This window comes from Aulonocara sp. 'chitande type north' Nkhata Bay, linkage group LG10 (assembly GCF_057382095.1).
Source record: "Aulonocara sp. 'chitande type north' Nkhata Bay isolate Kocher_YH1m ecotype deep benthic linkage group LG10, A_spYH_male_GT1.1, whole genome shotgun sequence".
NCBI lineage: Eukaryota > Metazoa > Chordata > Actinopteri > Cichliformes > Cichlidae > Aulonocara > Aulonocara sp. 'chitande type north' Nkhata Bay.
Window position 1 is genome coordinate 21,419,165 of NC_141353.1, and position 11,016 is coordinate 21,430,180.

The 11,016-nt window shown below is 41.1% G+C and overlaps 2 protein-coding genes and 1 non-coding gene across 4 annotated transcripts; 1 reads left to right on the top strand and 2 right to left on the bottom strand.

Moving 5' to 3' along the window:
- The first annotated feature begins 1,694 nt into the window (after nucleotides 1–1,694).
- On the top strand, nucleotides 1,695–7,689 carry vtnb (vitronectin b). Of its 2 annotated transcripts, none has more exons than XM_086309048.1 (8): nucleotides 1,695–1,880; nucleotides 3,484–3,600; nucleotides 3,702–3,917; nucleotides 4,439–4,578; nucleotides 5,834–5,990; nucleotides 6,738–6,896; nucleotides 6,982–7,293; nucleotides 7,400–7,689. In XM_086309048.1, exons 1-8 carry the CDS (start codon nucleotides 1,817–1,819, stop codon nucleotides 7,537–7,539), a joined length of 1,305 nt encoding a protein of 434 aa, XP_086165174.1. In that variant the 5' UTR covers nucleotides 1,695–1,816; the 3' UTR covers nucleotides 7,540–7,689. The 2 variants fall into 2 exon arrangements, with proteins under 2 accessions (XP_086165174.1, XP_086165173.1); XM_086309047.1 differs by having other exon boundaries at nucleotides 1,696–1,880; nucleotides 6,979–7,293.
- A 717-nt stretch (nucleotides 7,690–8,406) lies between these two features.
- On the bottom strand, nucleotides 8,407–11,016 carry LOC147320841 (uncharacterized). Its single transcript, XM_086309049.1, has 4 exons — nucleotides 10,714–11,016; nucleotides 10,491–10,632; nucleotides 10,164–10,339; nucleotides 8,407–10,075 (listed from the first exon to the last, which is right to left on the bottom strand). Exons 1-4 carry the CDS (start codon nucleotides 10,762–10,764, stop codon nucleotides 9,542–9,544), a joined length of 903 nt encoding a protein of 300 aa, XP_086165175.1. The 5' UTR covers nucleotides 10,765–11,016; the 3' UTR covers nucleotides 8,407–9,541.
- On the bottom strand, nucleotides 8,686–8,759 carry trnat-agu (transfer RNA threonine (anticodon AGU)). The gene has a single exon. It is a non-coding gene; the product is annotated as a tRNA-Thr (tRNA).

An 11,016-nucleotide genomic window follows, 5' to 3' on the forward strand; every position in this document is an offset into this window, starting at 1 on the left:
GGCCTCGTAGATCATCTGACCCTCCGCGGTACACTGAGCTCTCTGAATGGCTGCCTTTGCAAAGTGTTTTTCATGCTTTTATTTCCTCACACCGAGATTACTGCAACAGGCTGTTTATTTGCCTGAGCCAAATAAATCTATTGAATGACTGCAGACTGCCAGGATTTTAACTAGACCAAAGAGATGGCATCGTATCACTCCTGTTTAGGCATGTTTACATGTTCTCCCAGAATGTTTTTTAATTGATTTTAAGAGTTCACCTCTTATTAGAATGTGCAGCACGTACCTTTAAATCCGCAGGCAGAGGTCTTTTATTTGTTCTAGGTGTCCAGCTAAAACCTAAAGAGGACAGAGCATTTGCAACAAGGTGCCTGAGGAAATCCGATCTGTTGCAGTCAGCCACTTCCTTTAAGTCGTGTCTTAAAGCGTCCTTTTTTTTAAAGGCTTTCAATGATTTTAAGTTTTACATTTACTTACAGTTACTTTTTTAGTCCCTACATTTGTTACTTTTGCTTTTTTTATTTTTAAGTCTGCACTATGTGTCTTATTTTACCTTCCTTCTAAATTCCTAAACCTAGATTTTTTTGTCATGATAAACTCCGGGAGGTTGTTTTCTGTCAGACTGGCTGCAGGCTTTTCAATCAGGCTCATGGAGTTGCACTACATCAGAGGAAGTAGAAAAGTCAGCAAGCAGTCCAACACTTTGCTGCTAGATCCCGAAATAGATCTTTGTGGATTAGGTTCGGCACACTTTCTGTGGTTTTTCGGATTTGCTTAGTGATCTTGTTAATTGGACTCAAGAGCAACATAAGAACTGCCAGTGATAAAAGCTGCACTGATAATCAAAGTCCACACATGGACTGTTTTTGCTGCACTGCATGAAGGATGAGTACATTCCTAAATGCCGTGGATTTCCTTATTGTTTGGGCAGTTTAAATATTGACCTAAATTACCAACTTTCTTCAGCTGCGACTTTGTTCGTTTTAAACCTTAAAGAAAAAACTATTTTTTAAAACTCATTTCAAATCCTTTAATGTTTAACAAATACCCGGAAACTTCAAGGCTAGAGATAAGGAAGCATTAATATTGCTCTAATCTGTCTGCAAGCTGACTGACTTGTTCCGTGGTGTTGAATTTAGTCATCAACTCCCATCTTTTGGTCATAATCCAAACTGGAAAGGAGGGAATCCACAGGTTTCACCTGCATTTTTTCTTCTTCCCAGGGCTTAATTGGGGAGAAAAAGTCATTGTCTGTGTTTAAGGATCAATAGAGAAAAAAGACAGGCCTAATGTTACAATGTTTGAGCTTAGATATTATCCTAAATTTGCCTGGAAATTAAAAATACAGTGCACACACTTACTTTATGACTCAAGAGACACCTTCAGTTTTTAGTTGAGTTTGTAATTCTGTGTTTTAACCATTTTCATATTGAGAAGCATCCAGATAAACCTATGATTAATAACATTTTCATAAAGTAAATTAAAGTTATTATAAAATTATACTGGGTGATAGGTTTACTAAATAACATCAAATTAAAGCCATAAAGTGTTCATGTTTCTGGTCTGTAGCATGTTTCTAGGACAGATGGGACAGAGATCAGCTTAATGATTATCAGAGTATTGACCAGTCAGGACAGCAGAAGCCTGGGGGGGTCAACAGCCTCTGAAAAATATCTATTGATCAGCTGCACACAGTACTAAACCCCAAAGTGGGGCACCCAGCTCAAACCCAGCTAGTGGTTTAGGTTAGTAAGCAGGATTTTAGAATAGTACACCTTCAGAGTTTTAGTTTGGGGGATTTTTGCTGTGAGCCGACATGAAGCCAGCAGTAGTTCTGCTGGGCCTCGTCCTGTTGTTGGACACCGCCTTTGCTGCAGAAGGTAAAACATTTTTGATGTGCAGTTTGTATTATTGTTGATAGCAGTTGTAATTATTAGACATGATAGATCATATTTTTAAGTTTCGTATAATGTCTTGACTTTGATGTGTAGCTACTGATGTATGAAACAAAATGTACTATATTGTCAGAAACATTTGCTCATTGCCTTCACACATATATGAACTTGAGAGACATCCCATTCCTAATCCATGTGGTTTATTATGATGTCGCTCCACCCTCTGCAGCTATAATATCTTCAACTCTTCTGGGAAGGCTTTCCACAATGTTAGCAGTGTTTATGGGGATTTTTGAGCATTCTTCCACAAGCACATTTGTCAGGTTAGGCACTGATGTTGGATGACAGGCCAGTCGAGTTCTTCCACACCAAGCTCGCACATCCATGTCTTTATGGATCTTGCTTTGTGCACTGGCGCGCAGTCATGTTGGAACAGAAAGGGACCATCCTGAAGCATGAAAATGTCCAAAATGTCTTAGTGAGCTGAAGCCTTAAGAGTTATTTGACTGGAACTATGGAGCTGAGCACGACGCCTGAAAAACAACCGTCACACCATAATCCCCTCTCCACCAAACTTTACACTTGACACAATGCAGACACATACCGTTCTCCAGCAACCACCAAACCCAGACTCGTCCACCAGAATGAGAAGGATGATTCTTCACTTCGGAGAACACGTCTCCACTTCTCTAGATCGAGTGGGGGGCGTGGTTTAAACTATGTTTGGTGATGTAAGGCTTGGATGCAGCTGCCATGCAAGATGGGACATACTTTTGGCAGTATAGTGTAAATTAGTAGTTTATCCTGGTGTTTTCTTAGAGGTTTGTTTTATTGTTTTAATTTCTAATTAAATCTTTTTATTCTTGGACTCTACTGAAAATGCTTTGAATGACTCAGTTTTAAAATATCCTTCTTTATCTCAGACTTCCAGTTTAACCCCTCTCTGAAACATACTCCTCTCCCTTTATTTAATTCATCTTTCTTCCAATTGGCTGCCTTATGCATACAGAATGTTTGAACGGGAGCTGAATCGAGCTTTTGTACTATAAGCCAGAGCTGTGTGACATCACACAGAGCCAAGAGTGAAAAATGGTAGAAATAGAGCAGCCTGAGCTTGCAGGGACAATATATAGCATCCATTATTCCACACCATAATCAATGAAAGAATCCCTGTCATAGGCTGATAGGTGGGAACATGTTTTTAGTAACTGTAACTCGTGTTTTACACACTTTCCCCTTTAAATATCTAAATGAATTGATTTCAATGACTCTTTGAACCCAAAACACAATTTTGTTGCTTCCCTCTTATTCGTGTCCCAATTCTTCAAATTCAGTTCACCTTGGTAAATAACTGTAAATATTTCAAACGTTGACAATGTGAAATATTTTATTTAGTGATGAATTAGGAAGAATCTAATCCTAACTTTATATCCTATCTTTCTGATAATGCATCTGGATTGTTTTACAGCTGGTGCGTTTAAACGAGTAAAGGGTCTGATTACTTCTGGTTTCACTGATTATTGAATGGTAAACTCAGACCAGGTCTACACGCTGCATGATATCTCACACTAAAACTACTTTCCCACAGAGTCCTGTGCAGGTCGCTGCGGCTCCTTCAGCCCACAGAGCAAATGTCAGTGTGACTCCATGTGTGTGTATTATGGAAGCTGCTGTGGGGACTTTTACACCATCTGCCCCAGAAAAGGTCAGTGCTGTGCTGTGTGACAGTTTCACTAAAGAGTCAGCTTGAATTTTCTTCTCCTTTGAAACGTCACCATCTGACAAAACCTCATGTTCTACCTTCAGTTTCTCGAGGCGATGTCTTTGAGGAACCACTGGAAGAGACGAGCCCGAGCACAGCAACTTTTATGCCAACCTCAGACACAGTTATACCAACTGTCACACCCAATGTTACACAGGGGCCCACACTACTACCGGTGGATCCTGATGCCATGCCCTGCAGTGGGCGGGCATTTGATGCTTTTCTGCAGCTGAAAAATGGATCAATCTACGCTTTTAGAGGTAATCCTGATCACATAACAGGACAGTTTACTTCTACTTCTACTTTTACTTTTGTTACTTTGTTGCCATTGTGTAATGTCTCTCTTTTTAATTTCCTTAATTATTCAGCAATGCTGTTTTTTCCAATACAGAGAGGAGAAAGTTATAATCAGAAGATGCAGAATTGATACAGTGCCTAAAAGTGTAAATTATGGTAAAAACTAATGTTAATAGCTTAAAAGATCCAAACATTAAAGAAAAGGAGGGAAAGCCTTTTCAATTTCATCCAAAATTAAAATAAAAATGATAACAATTGTTTGAGGAAAGTAAATGCTAAAGGAGCTTTTGCTCAATGAAAACAGAATGTGTTTCTTTAAAAAGTAAACGATAAATGGGTACATATTTGCAGTCATTTTGAACACAGACCCAAAATCAGACTTGAGTACCCATTCGTGGAAACTTTGTGGATTATCCTGCTGCAAGATTTGAAACTCTTTGAATGCTGATGTAAACACTGATCCAGAGCCTGGTCTTCCTCGTAGGTGTATATTTCTTTGAGCTGGATGATAAGTCCATCCTTCCTGGTTACCCCAAACTCATTGAGGACGTTTGGGGAATCAGTGGACCCATCAGTGCTGCATTCACACGCATCAACTGCCAGGGGAAATCCTACATCTTTAAGGTATAAGCTGCCATATTTCTTTGTGATGAGGTACACAAAAGGCTCCACCTCACACAAATGTGTGGGGTTTTTTTGGTGGTGTGCATGTGTTTTCAGGTTTAATTGAGCTACATTTATTGTTTATTCTTTTAAGCCTCTGAAAATTCAAAATGAGTGCCTACAGTTGTAAAAGCCATTGTTTTAAACCATTTCTCTGTAACTCCGAAATACTCAAGCAGTGACTCTGTTGCGTGCAATAATTCAGATCAAATACACTATCCAACATTATGGCAGAAATAATGCTCTTCAGCCCCACACTGGCATGAGTGTTGCTAGAAAATGGTGTTGCTTCATTACTCATAATATTGATCTGTTTCCTTATTGATTCGGTTATTTGTACAGTGCATATGAAGAAGAATTGTGCATTTTTTTCTTGCTATACCCTGCCAGTGGTCTTCAGCTGGATAAAATGGAGTAACCTTACAAAAAAAAACATAAGAAACGTGGAGAGAAAGCGGTGTTCTTCTCAACTAACTAACAAAAGTTGTTAATTATGCAAAGTATTAGCAGTATTTTATATTAGGGATGAGCTCTGGGCCTCTTCTTGTTTGCAGGGGGATGCACACTGACAGATGAGGTCAGGCAGGCGTCTCTATGGACTCTATGCAGATGAGATTGTGATCTATAGTGAGAGTAGAGAGCAGGTGGCGGTATGAAGACGAATTAAAGTCAGTAGAAGCAAGATGAAATATGTGTGTGAATGAGAGGAGATTTAAGCGCCTGGGGTCAACAATCAAAAGTAAAAGACGGTGCACAATAGAGGTGAAGAAGAGACAGGGTGGAGTGGGTGGAGATGAGTGTCAGGGGTGATTTGTGACTGAAGTGTAGCAGCATGAGAAAGAGGGAATGTTTACAAGATGGACCTGCTGTGATATATGGTTTGGAGGCAATGGTGAAATAAGTATATCAGAGACAGTTGGAGAGGCAAGGCTGAGTTGGTTTGGACATGTGCGGCGGGGGGAAAGTGGAAGATGGTGAAGATGGAGCTTTAAGGCACCAAATTACTGGATGTAGTGATAGAGGACGTGCAGATGATTGGTGGGACAGAGGATTGACTGAGATGTTTGCAGCGACCCCTAAAAAGAAGAAGAAGATGATGATTAGGAATGTTTCAGACTTCAAACCTTCTTTAGGGAGAGTAGTCTGTTGCCCTCATTAACACTCCCTCGCAGCGGTATCCTCACACTTCAATGCTCTGGGCTCCATTTTCTCTCAGGGGAACCAGTACTGGAGATTTGATGGTGACGTCCTGGATGAGGACTATCCACGGCTTATTTCAAACGGCTTTGATGGCATACCAGATGAGATCGATGCTGCGTTTGCCATACCAGCACCAAGTCACCGTGGCAAGGAGAAGGCCTACTTCTTCAAAGGTATTTGTACTAATGGGTGATAATGTTTTTTATCATATACAAGTACAGCAGGGGTTTCTAAGTGTTGCTCGTGATCTGATAAAACTAAGGAAGATGACTTTGCATGTGAATATATAATGGCTTTTACAAGAATAGGGAAGTAGCACCCTATCACACAAAACAAGCAAATTAATAAACAAAGTTGTTTTCATGTTTTTTGGGGGTTTTTTGCTTCATTTTGTTAATAATTAGTTAAGGAGCTGAATACGTACTTACTTATATTGTAAATATTTGACATTTTTAGGAAATGTTTAACCCACCACATTTATCTGAAAGTCAAGTTATTTTGTCTTTACTTGATAAAGTTACCCTTAACTTTACCCTTAAAGTGATGACTTCAAACAGAGCACTGCTATATTCGTTTATTATTTTAATGCAGTGTCTTCACTTGTAACATTTGGTGCTTTTCCTTCTACACTTCACCTCTAAAGCAAAATTTCCTTGCATCATCATTTCACGGCAAGTTGTAAAGATGAGCAAGTTATAAAGAGCAGTCTGATGACACCCAGTGGAGCACAGAGGTTAAAGTTTTCAGAAAAAGCAGTTAGAGGCAAAGCAAAGAGTTACAGAATCTGATGGAAGCAAATGCAGATGGCAAGGTTTTATCTGCATTTGTATATCATTAAAAATGTATCGGCAACTCCACAGCCTCATTGTTTCTCTCTCATCGAGTAAAATCCTGAAATCTGATTTTTCTCTTTTCTTCAGGGGACCGGTATTATCAATATGAGTTCAAGCACCAGCCTTCCCACGAGGAGTGCATCCAGATGAGCAGGTCCTCCCCTTCTGTGCTGTTCACACAATACACAGACCTCTTCTGCGATAACGCATGGGAGGATCTCTTCACTGAGCTCTTTGGAGGATCCTGTAAGGACCTTGGTCTCTTTATGCTTGTCTGTTTCAGATTTTTTTTTTCTTATTCTCCATCTGCATGACTTTTGTATTTTAGCAGTTACCAGTTCCCAAACAGGCCCTTGGTTCATCAGCAGGGATTGGCGGGGTATTAGGCCCGTTATAGATGCTGCCATAGTGGGACGAGTCTACACCACTCCCAAACCAACTTCACCTCCGACCGCAAAGAAGTGGAAGAGTCGGAGGAAGAGGCCCAGTAAGAGGCGTGGACAGCGAAGAAGGCAGAGTCGCCACGATGACTTTTGGTTCTATGATTTGTTCGACCTCGGTGATTACAGTGACAGCTCTGAAGAGAGCATCATGCAGGAGTACCAAAGCACCCCCGTTCAAAATGTGTACTTCTTCAAGAAGGGTAAATCAGCCTGAAAAAAAATGAGTCAAAATCCTTCCAAAAACAGCTCTTTATTCTTCCTTAACACCTTTTGGTTTGTGTGTTTCCTTTTTGTTTTTAATATCAGATAAATACTACAGAGTGGATCTGCAGACAAAACGCGTGGATGCCACTTACCCTCCTTATCCTCGATCTATCGCAAAGTACTGGCTGGGCTGCAAGCATGAAGCTGCTGCACCTGATGCATCAAGGGCAGAAAAAAGATAAATACTTGTCTTGACTATTACAATATGGGGCTAATGATGACAACACCTTTGACCCTTGCATGTAGTTCAGGATAGACACCTCTCCAATGGCCTCTTAGGTGGATACACTGAAATTATTCAAAATTAATAAACTTTACATTTCAGTGCTTGAGTGCTTTGATATTTTTGACCACATGGCAGAGATTACACACACATCTAATGTGATCTGTAGCCATGCATCATGCCTACATGCCCAAACTCAACACCGAGCCTTTATCAGCGTTATCAGTGGGAGAAATGTTTCACCACTCATCCATCATAGCTTACAGCAGATTTGCTCAATCTTTTAAAGACTACAGTTTCATACTGACCTAAAATAACACCATATATATATATATATATATATATATATTTTTTTTTTTTTTTTTTTTTTTTTTAAATAACTTCAAGTTTTAATAAAGTTATGCAAATAGCCACTCATTTACAGAGTTAGGGAATGGCTGCTATCACAGCATTAGAAGATGGTGAAAGATTTACTTAGTTCAGTTGCGGTTCCTTTTACACATAAATTAGGGCAGATGTAATGCTTATAAGCTTAGGGAAACCTGCAGACTGAAGAGGTCACTTTCCTCCCCCTGAAAATGCTGTATCTAGTGGGACTGAATCAAGCTTTTGGGGTAGCCTGACCTGGTTTTTACAAATGCAACATACAACTGAATATGCGCGCACACATACAGGCCTCTGTTCAGTGAATTCATGAGTATCCCTACAAGAGGCTGCCGTAATCCTGTGCTGACCTCTTCAGGTGGGGAAAAAAAAAAAAGAAGAAGAAAAAAGAGCGCCCTCTGTTGGGCAATAGGCCGGTACAAGGGAAAATATATCAAAAATAAATACAATAAGAAGCTGTGTTACAACTTTGAAAAGGCATTAGGAAATTTGTATTAAGGTTTAAGTAATTTATAAACCACTACAGATGTTTTTAACATAACCTGATATTATCGAACTGTTGCATCAGTGGGGGAAAAAAAAAAAAAAAAAAAAAAAAACCAAATACACACTATTTTGAGGTTTTTTAAAAATGAATAAAAATCTGATTTGCGTCAGTGTCGCAACATTTAATGTTACGGGAGTGTTTAAAAGTTTACTTTAATCAAAACAGAAAACAAAAAGGCACCGCTGGGATTCGAACCCAGGATCTCCTGTTTACTAGACAGGCGCTTTAACCAACTAAGCCACGGCGCCACGTGATTCCTGATCTCAAGAAGAGTTTATGAATGATAACACAGCCTGAGAGACTTGTTCAGGACACATTTATTAGTAAAAAATACTATTAACAATGTTATGTACATAACGTAATATGCATTTTATTTACATTACAGATCTCCACGGCCTGCCATGAAAATCGTGAAATATACCCCCCCCCAAAAAATAAAAATAAAAATATAAAAAAAAAAGGCGATCTGGTCATTCGTGTCCCATTTCCCCGTCACAGCAGTTGGCATACCTTGTAACATATCTGGTACCGAGTTTCAGTTGGAAACAAGTGCGTCTCATTTACTTTTTTTTCCGGGACTCCGCTGAAGCCCACTCAGCAAGGACAGCTTTGAGTCAAGTGCTAAACGTTATCTTTGCAACCCCATCCAAAATATAAACAAACTATGTGCAAAAAGGACATGTGAAATCATCTGATGTGCATCATACTGGTGTTTCTTAAATAGATAACGAATAGCATAAGTCACAGTTACCACCTCCCCAAGGTAGACTCGGCACCTTTGTCCAAAAAAAAAAAAAAAAAAATTAGCGCAACACTTTGAAAGACCGCGACATCACCGAATGGGTGCACTAGTGGAGGCCACCACGGCAACTGGCGACACAGCGTAGACGTATGGGTGTGAGAACGGATACACTGATGTAGCAGACATCCTGCTGCAGGCTGGCTCGTAGCTGTTACACAAACGGACGTGTTGTTGGACGTGGACGCATTCATGTCGTAGTCTTCAATATGTTGCTCTCAGTTTTGTCAGTCATGCCAAAAGATAGTCAATCATTGAGCTGTCCAAGCTGGGCAGACTGGGGACCATCAGGTCCTGGAAGCACAGATCCGACAGGTCGGCCAGGGTCTCTATAGAGCTGGAGAGAGCCTGGAGGCCTTGCCGACTCTGGATGTCTTCCTTGTGGACAGGATGGCCACGTTCTGCTGGCTGTACCCCCCGTGCATTGAGAAAAGCTTCAAAGTCCTCTGGTAAATCCAACTCATCCAGCCCTTCGTATGGAAACACGTCTTGGCAGTAGCTGGTGAAGTCCTGGGATTGGTGGCAAAAGGTTTGGGGAACGTCTGGTGACTTGGTCTGGATGTCCAGGATTGACGAGAGCCTGGTGGACTGAGGTAGACTGGGCACCCGGTAGTCTGTTGGAGACGCAAGGCTGGGACTAGGAGGTGGAGGAGAAGCCACCTGAGGAGTGCACGGTGTCTTGTGCCTGACCTGTGAAGGTTTGGTGGCTCCTCGAGTTGATTTCTTAGTCTTGAAGAAGCGTGCGCGCCGATTTTGAAACCAAACCTGAAGAAAATTGAGAATTACATGAAACTCTTAGTCAACAAAACAAGTGTACGTTGTCTAAATTAGCCTTAGGTCGCACGTGTCCTACCTGAATTTTAGGCTCCGGTAGTCCAGTTAGAGTGGCCAGGGTTTTCCTCCCATTGATATCCGGGTAGGGTGTAGCAGAGAAGGCCCTCTCCAGCTGGCTCAGCTGCGCCTTGCTGAATATTGTGCGCTTTCGGCGGCACTTTGTCTTCGAGTTGATAGTGTATGGAACATGGTGCACTTTAGAGGGAGGGCAAAACGTTTTGTTAAAACTGACAATTACATTTTAAATGCAGAAATTAATTTGCAGAGTCAACAGCCCACAGATTTATACAGATGTTTGTCCTCAAACTATATCACATTTTAAATGTGCAAATACATGTCCACCTACCCGTGCTGGAGAGCTCTGCCGACCCGTTGTTGTTGCTGTCAGTCAGTGCATCAGGCCATAACTGCTCCGAGAAAAACGTGATGATCTCAGAAACATTACCGCTGGTAAAATCCATCCCGCACGCTGTGTCCGAAGCACGCAGCTAAAAGGGGAAATAAGTTTCCGTGAGTGAGTCCCAGACACTTCTCCAGTGAGCAGGCATGATGTCAGAGGGATTTTATACCCGAGTTCTGCAGACACAACACGACCCCCTGCGTGGCATCCTCTTGCACATCACAGACGCTATCGGGCTTTGCGAACGCGTGGCTTTGATGTGCTGCTCACCTGTTAATGGCTGTCTGGATAATAGGTGTCTGTTTGATCCCCTATGGCCCGTTAATGGGCCCCGTTTAGACCAGAGACAGCTTGTCTTCAGCTACGGACAACGAGATGCTCCAGAAACCTTAAAATGGAAAGATGAATCAAAGACATCCGCAGGTGAAGAAATAAACTTATCGTGGGCGCGTTTTCTTTCATTTTAAGATCA

What these genes read in the sequence shown, in the direction of transcription:
- vtnb (XM_086309047.1), top strand. Translation starts at nt 1,817, where the DNA reads ATGAAGCCAGCAGTAGTTCTGCTGGGCCTCGTCCTGTTGTTGGACACC. An exon ending in TGAGCTCTTTGGAGGATCCT is followed by an intron (nt 6,897 to 6,978) that starts GTAAGGACCTTG and finishes TTTGTATTTTAG; the next exon opens with CAGTTACCAGTTCCCAAACA. An exon ending in TGTGTACTTCTTCAAGAAGG is followed by an intron (nt 7,294 to 7,399) that starts GTAAATCAGCCT and finishes TTTTAATATCAG; the next exon opens with ATAAATACTACAGAGTGGAT.
- LOC147320841 (XM_086309049.1), bottom strand. Translation starts at nt 10,764, where the DNA reads ATGTGCAAGAGGATGCCACGCAGGGGGTCGTGTTGTGTCTGCAGAACT. An exon ending in GTTGTGTCTGCAGAACTCGG is followed by an intron (nt 10,633 to 10,713) that starts GTATAAAATCCC and finishes TTCCCCTTTTAG; the next exon opens with CTGCGTGCTTCGGACACAGC. An exon ending in GGCAGAGCTCTCCAGCACGG is followed by an intron (nt 10,340 to 10,490) that starts GTAGGTGGACAT and finishes CTCCCTCTAAAG; the next exon opens with TGCACCATGTTCCATACACT.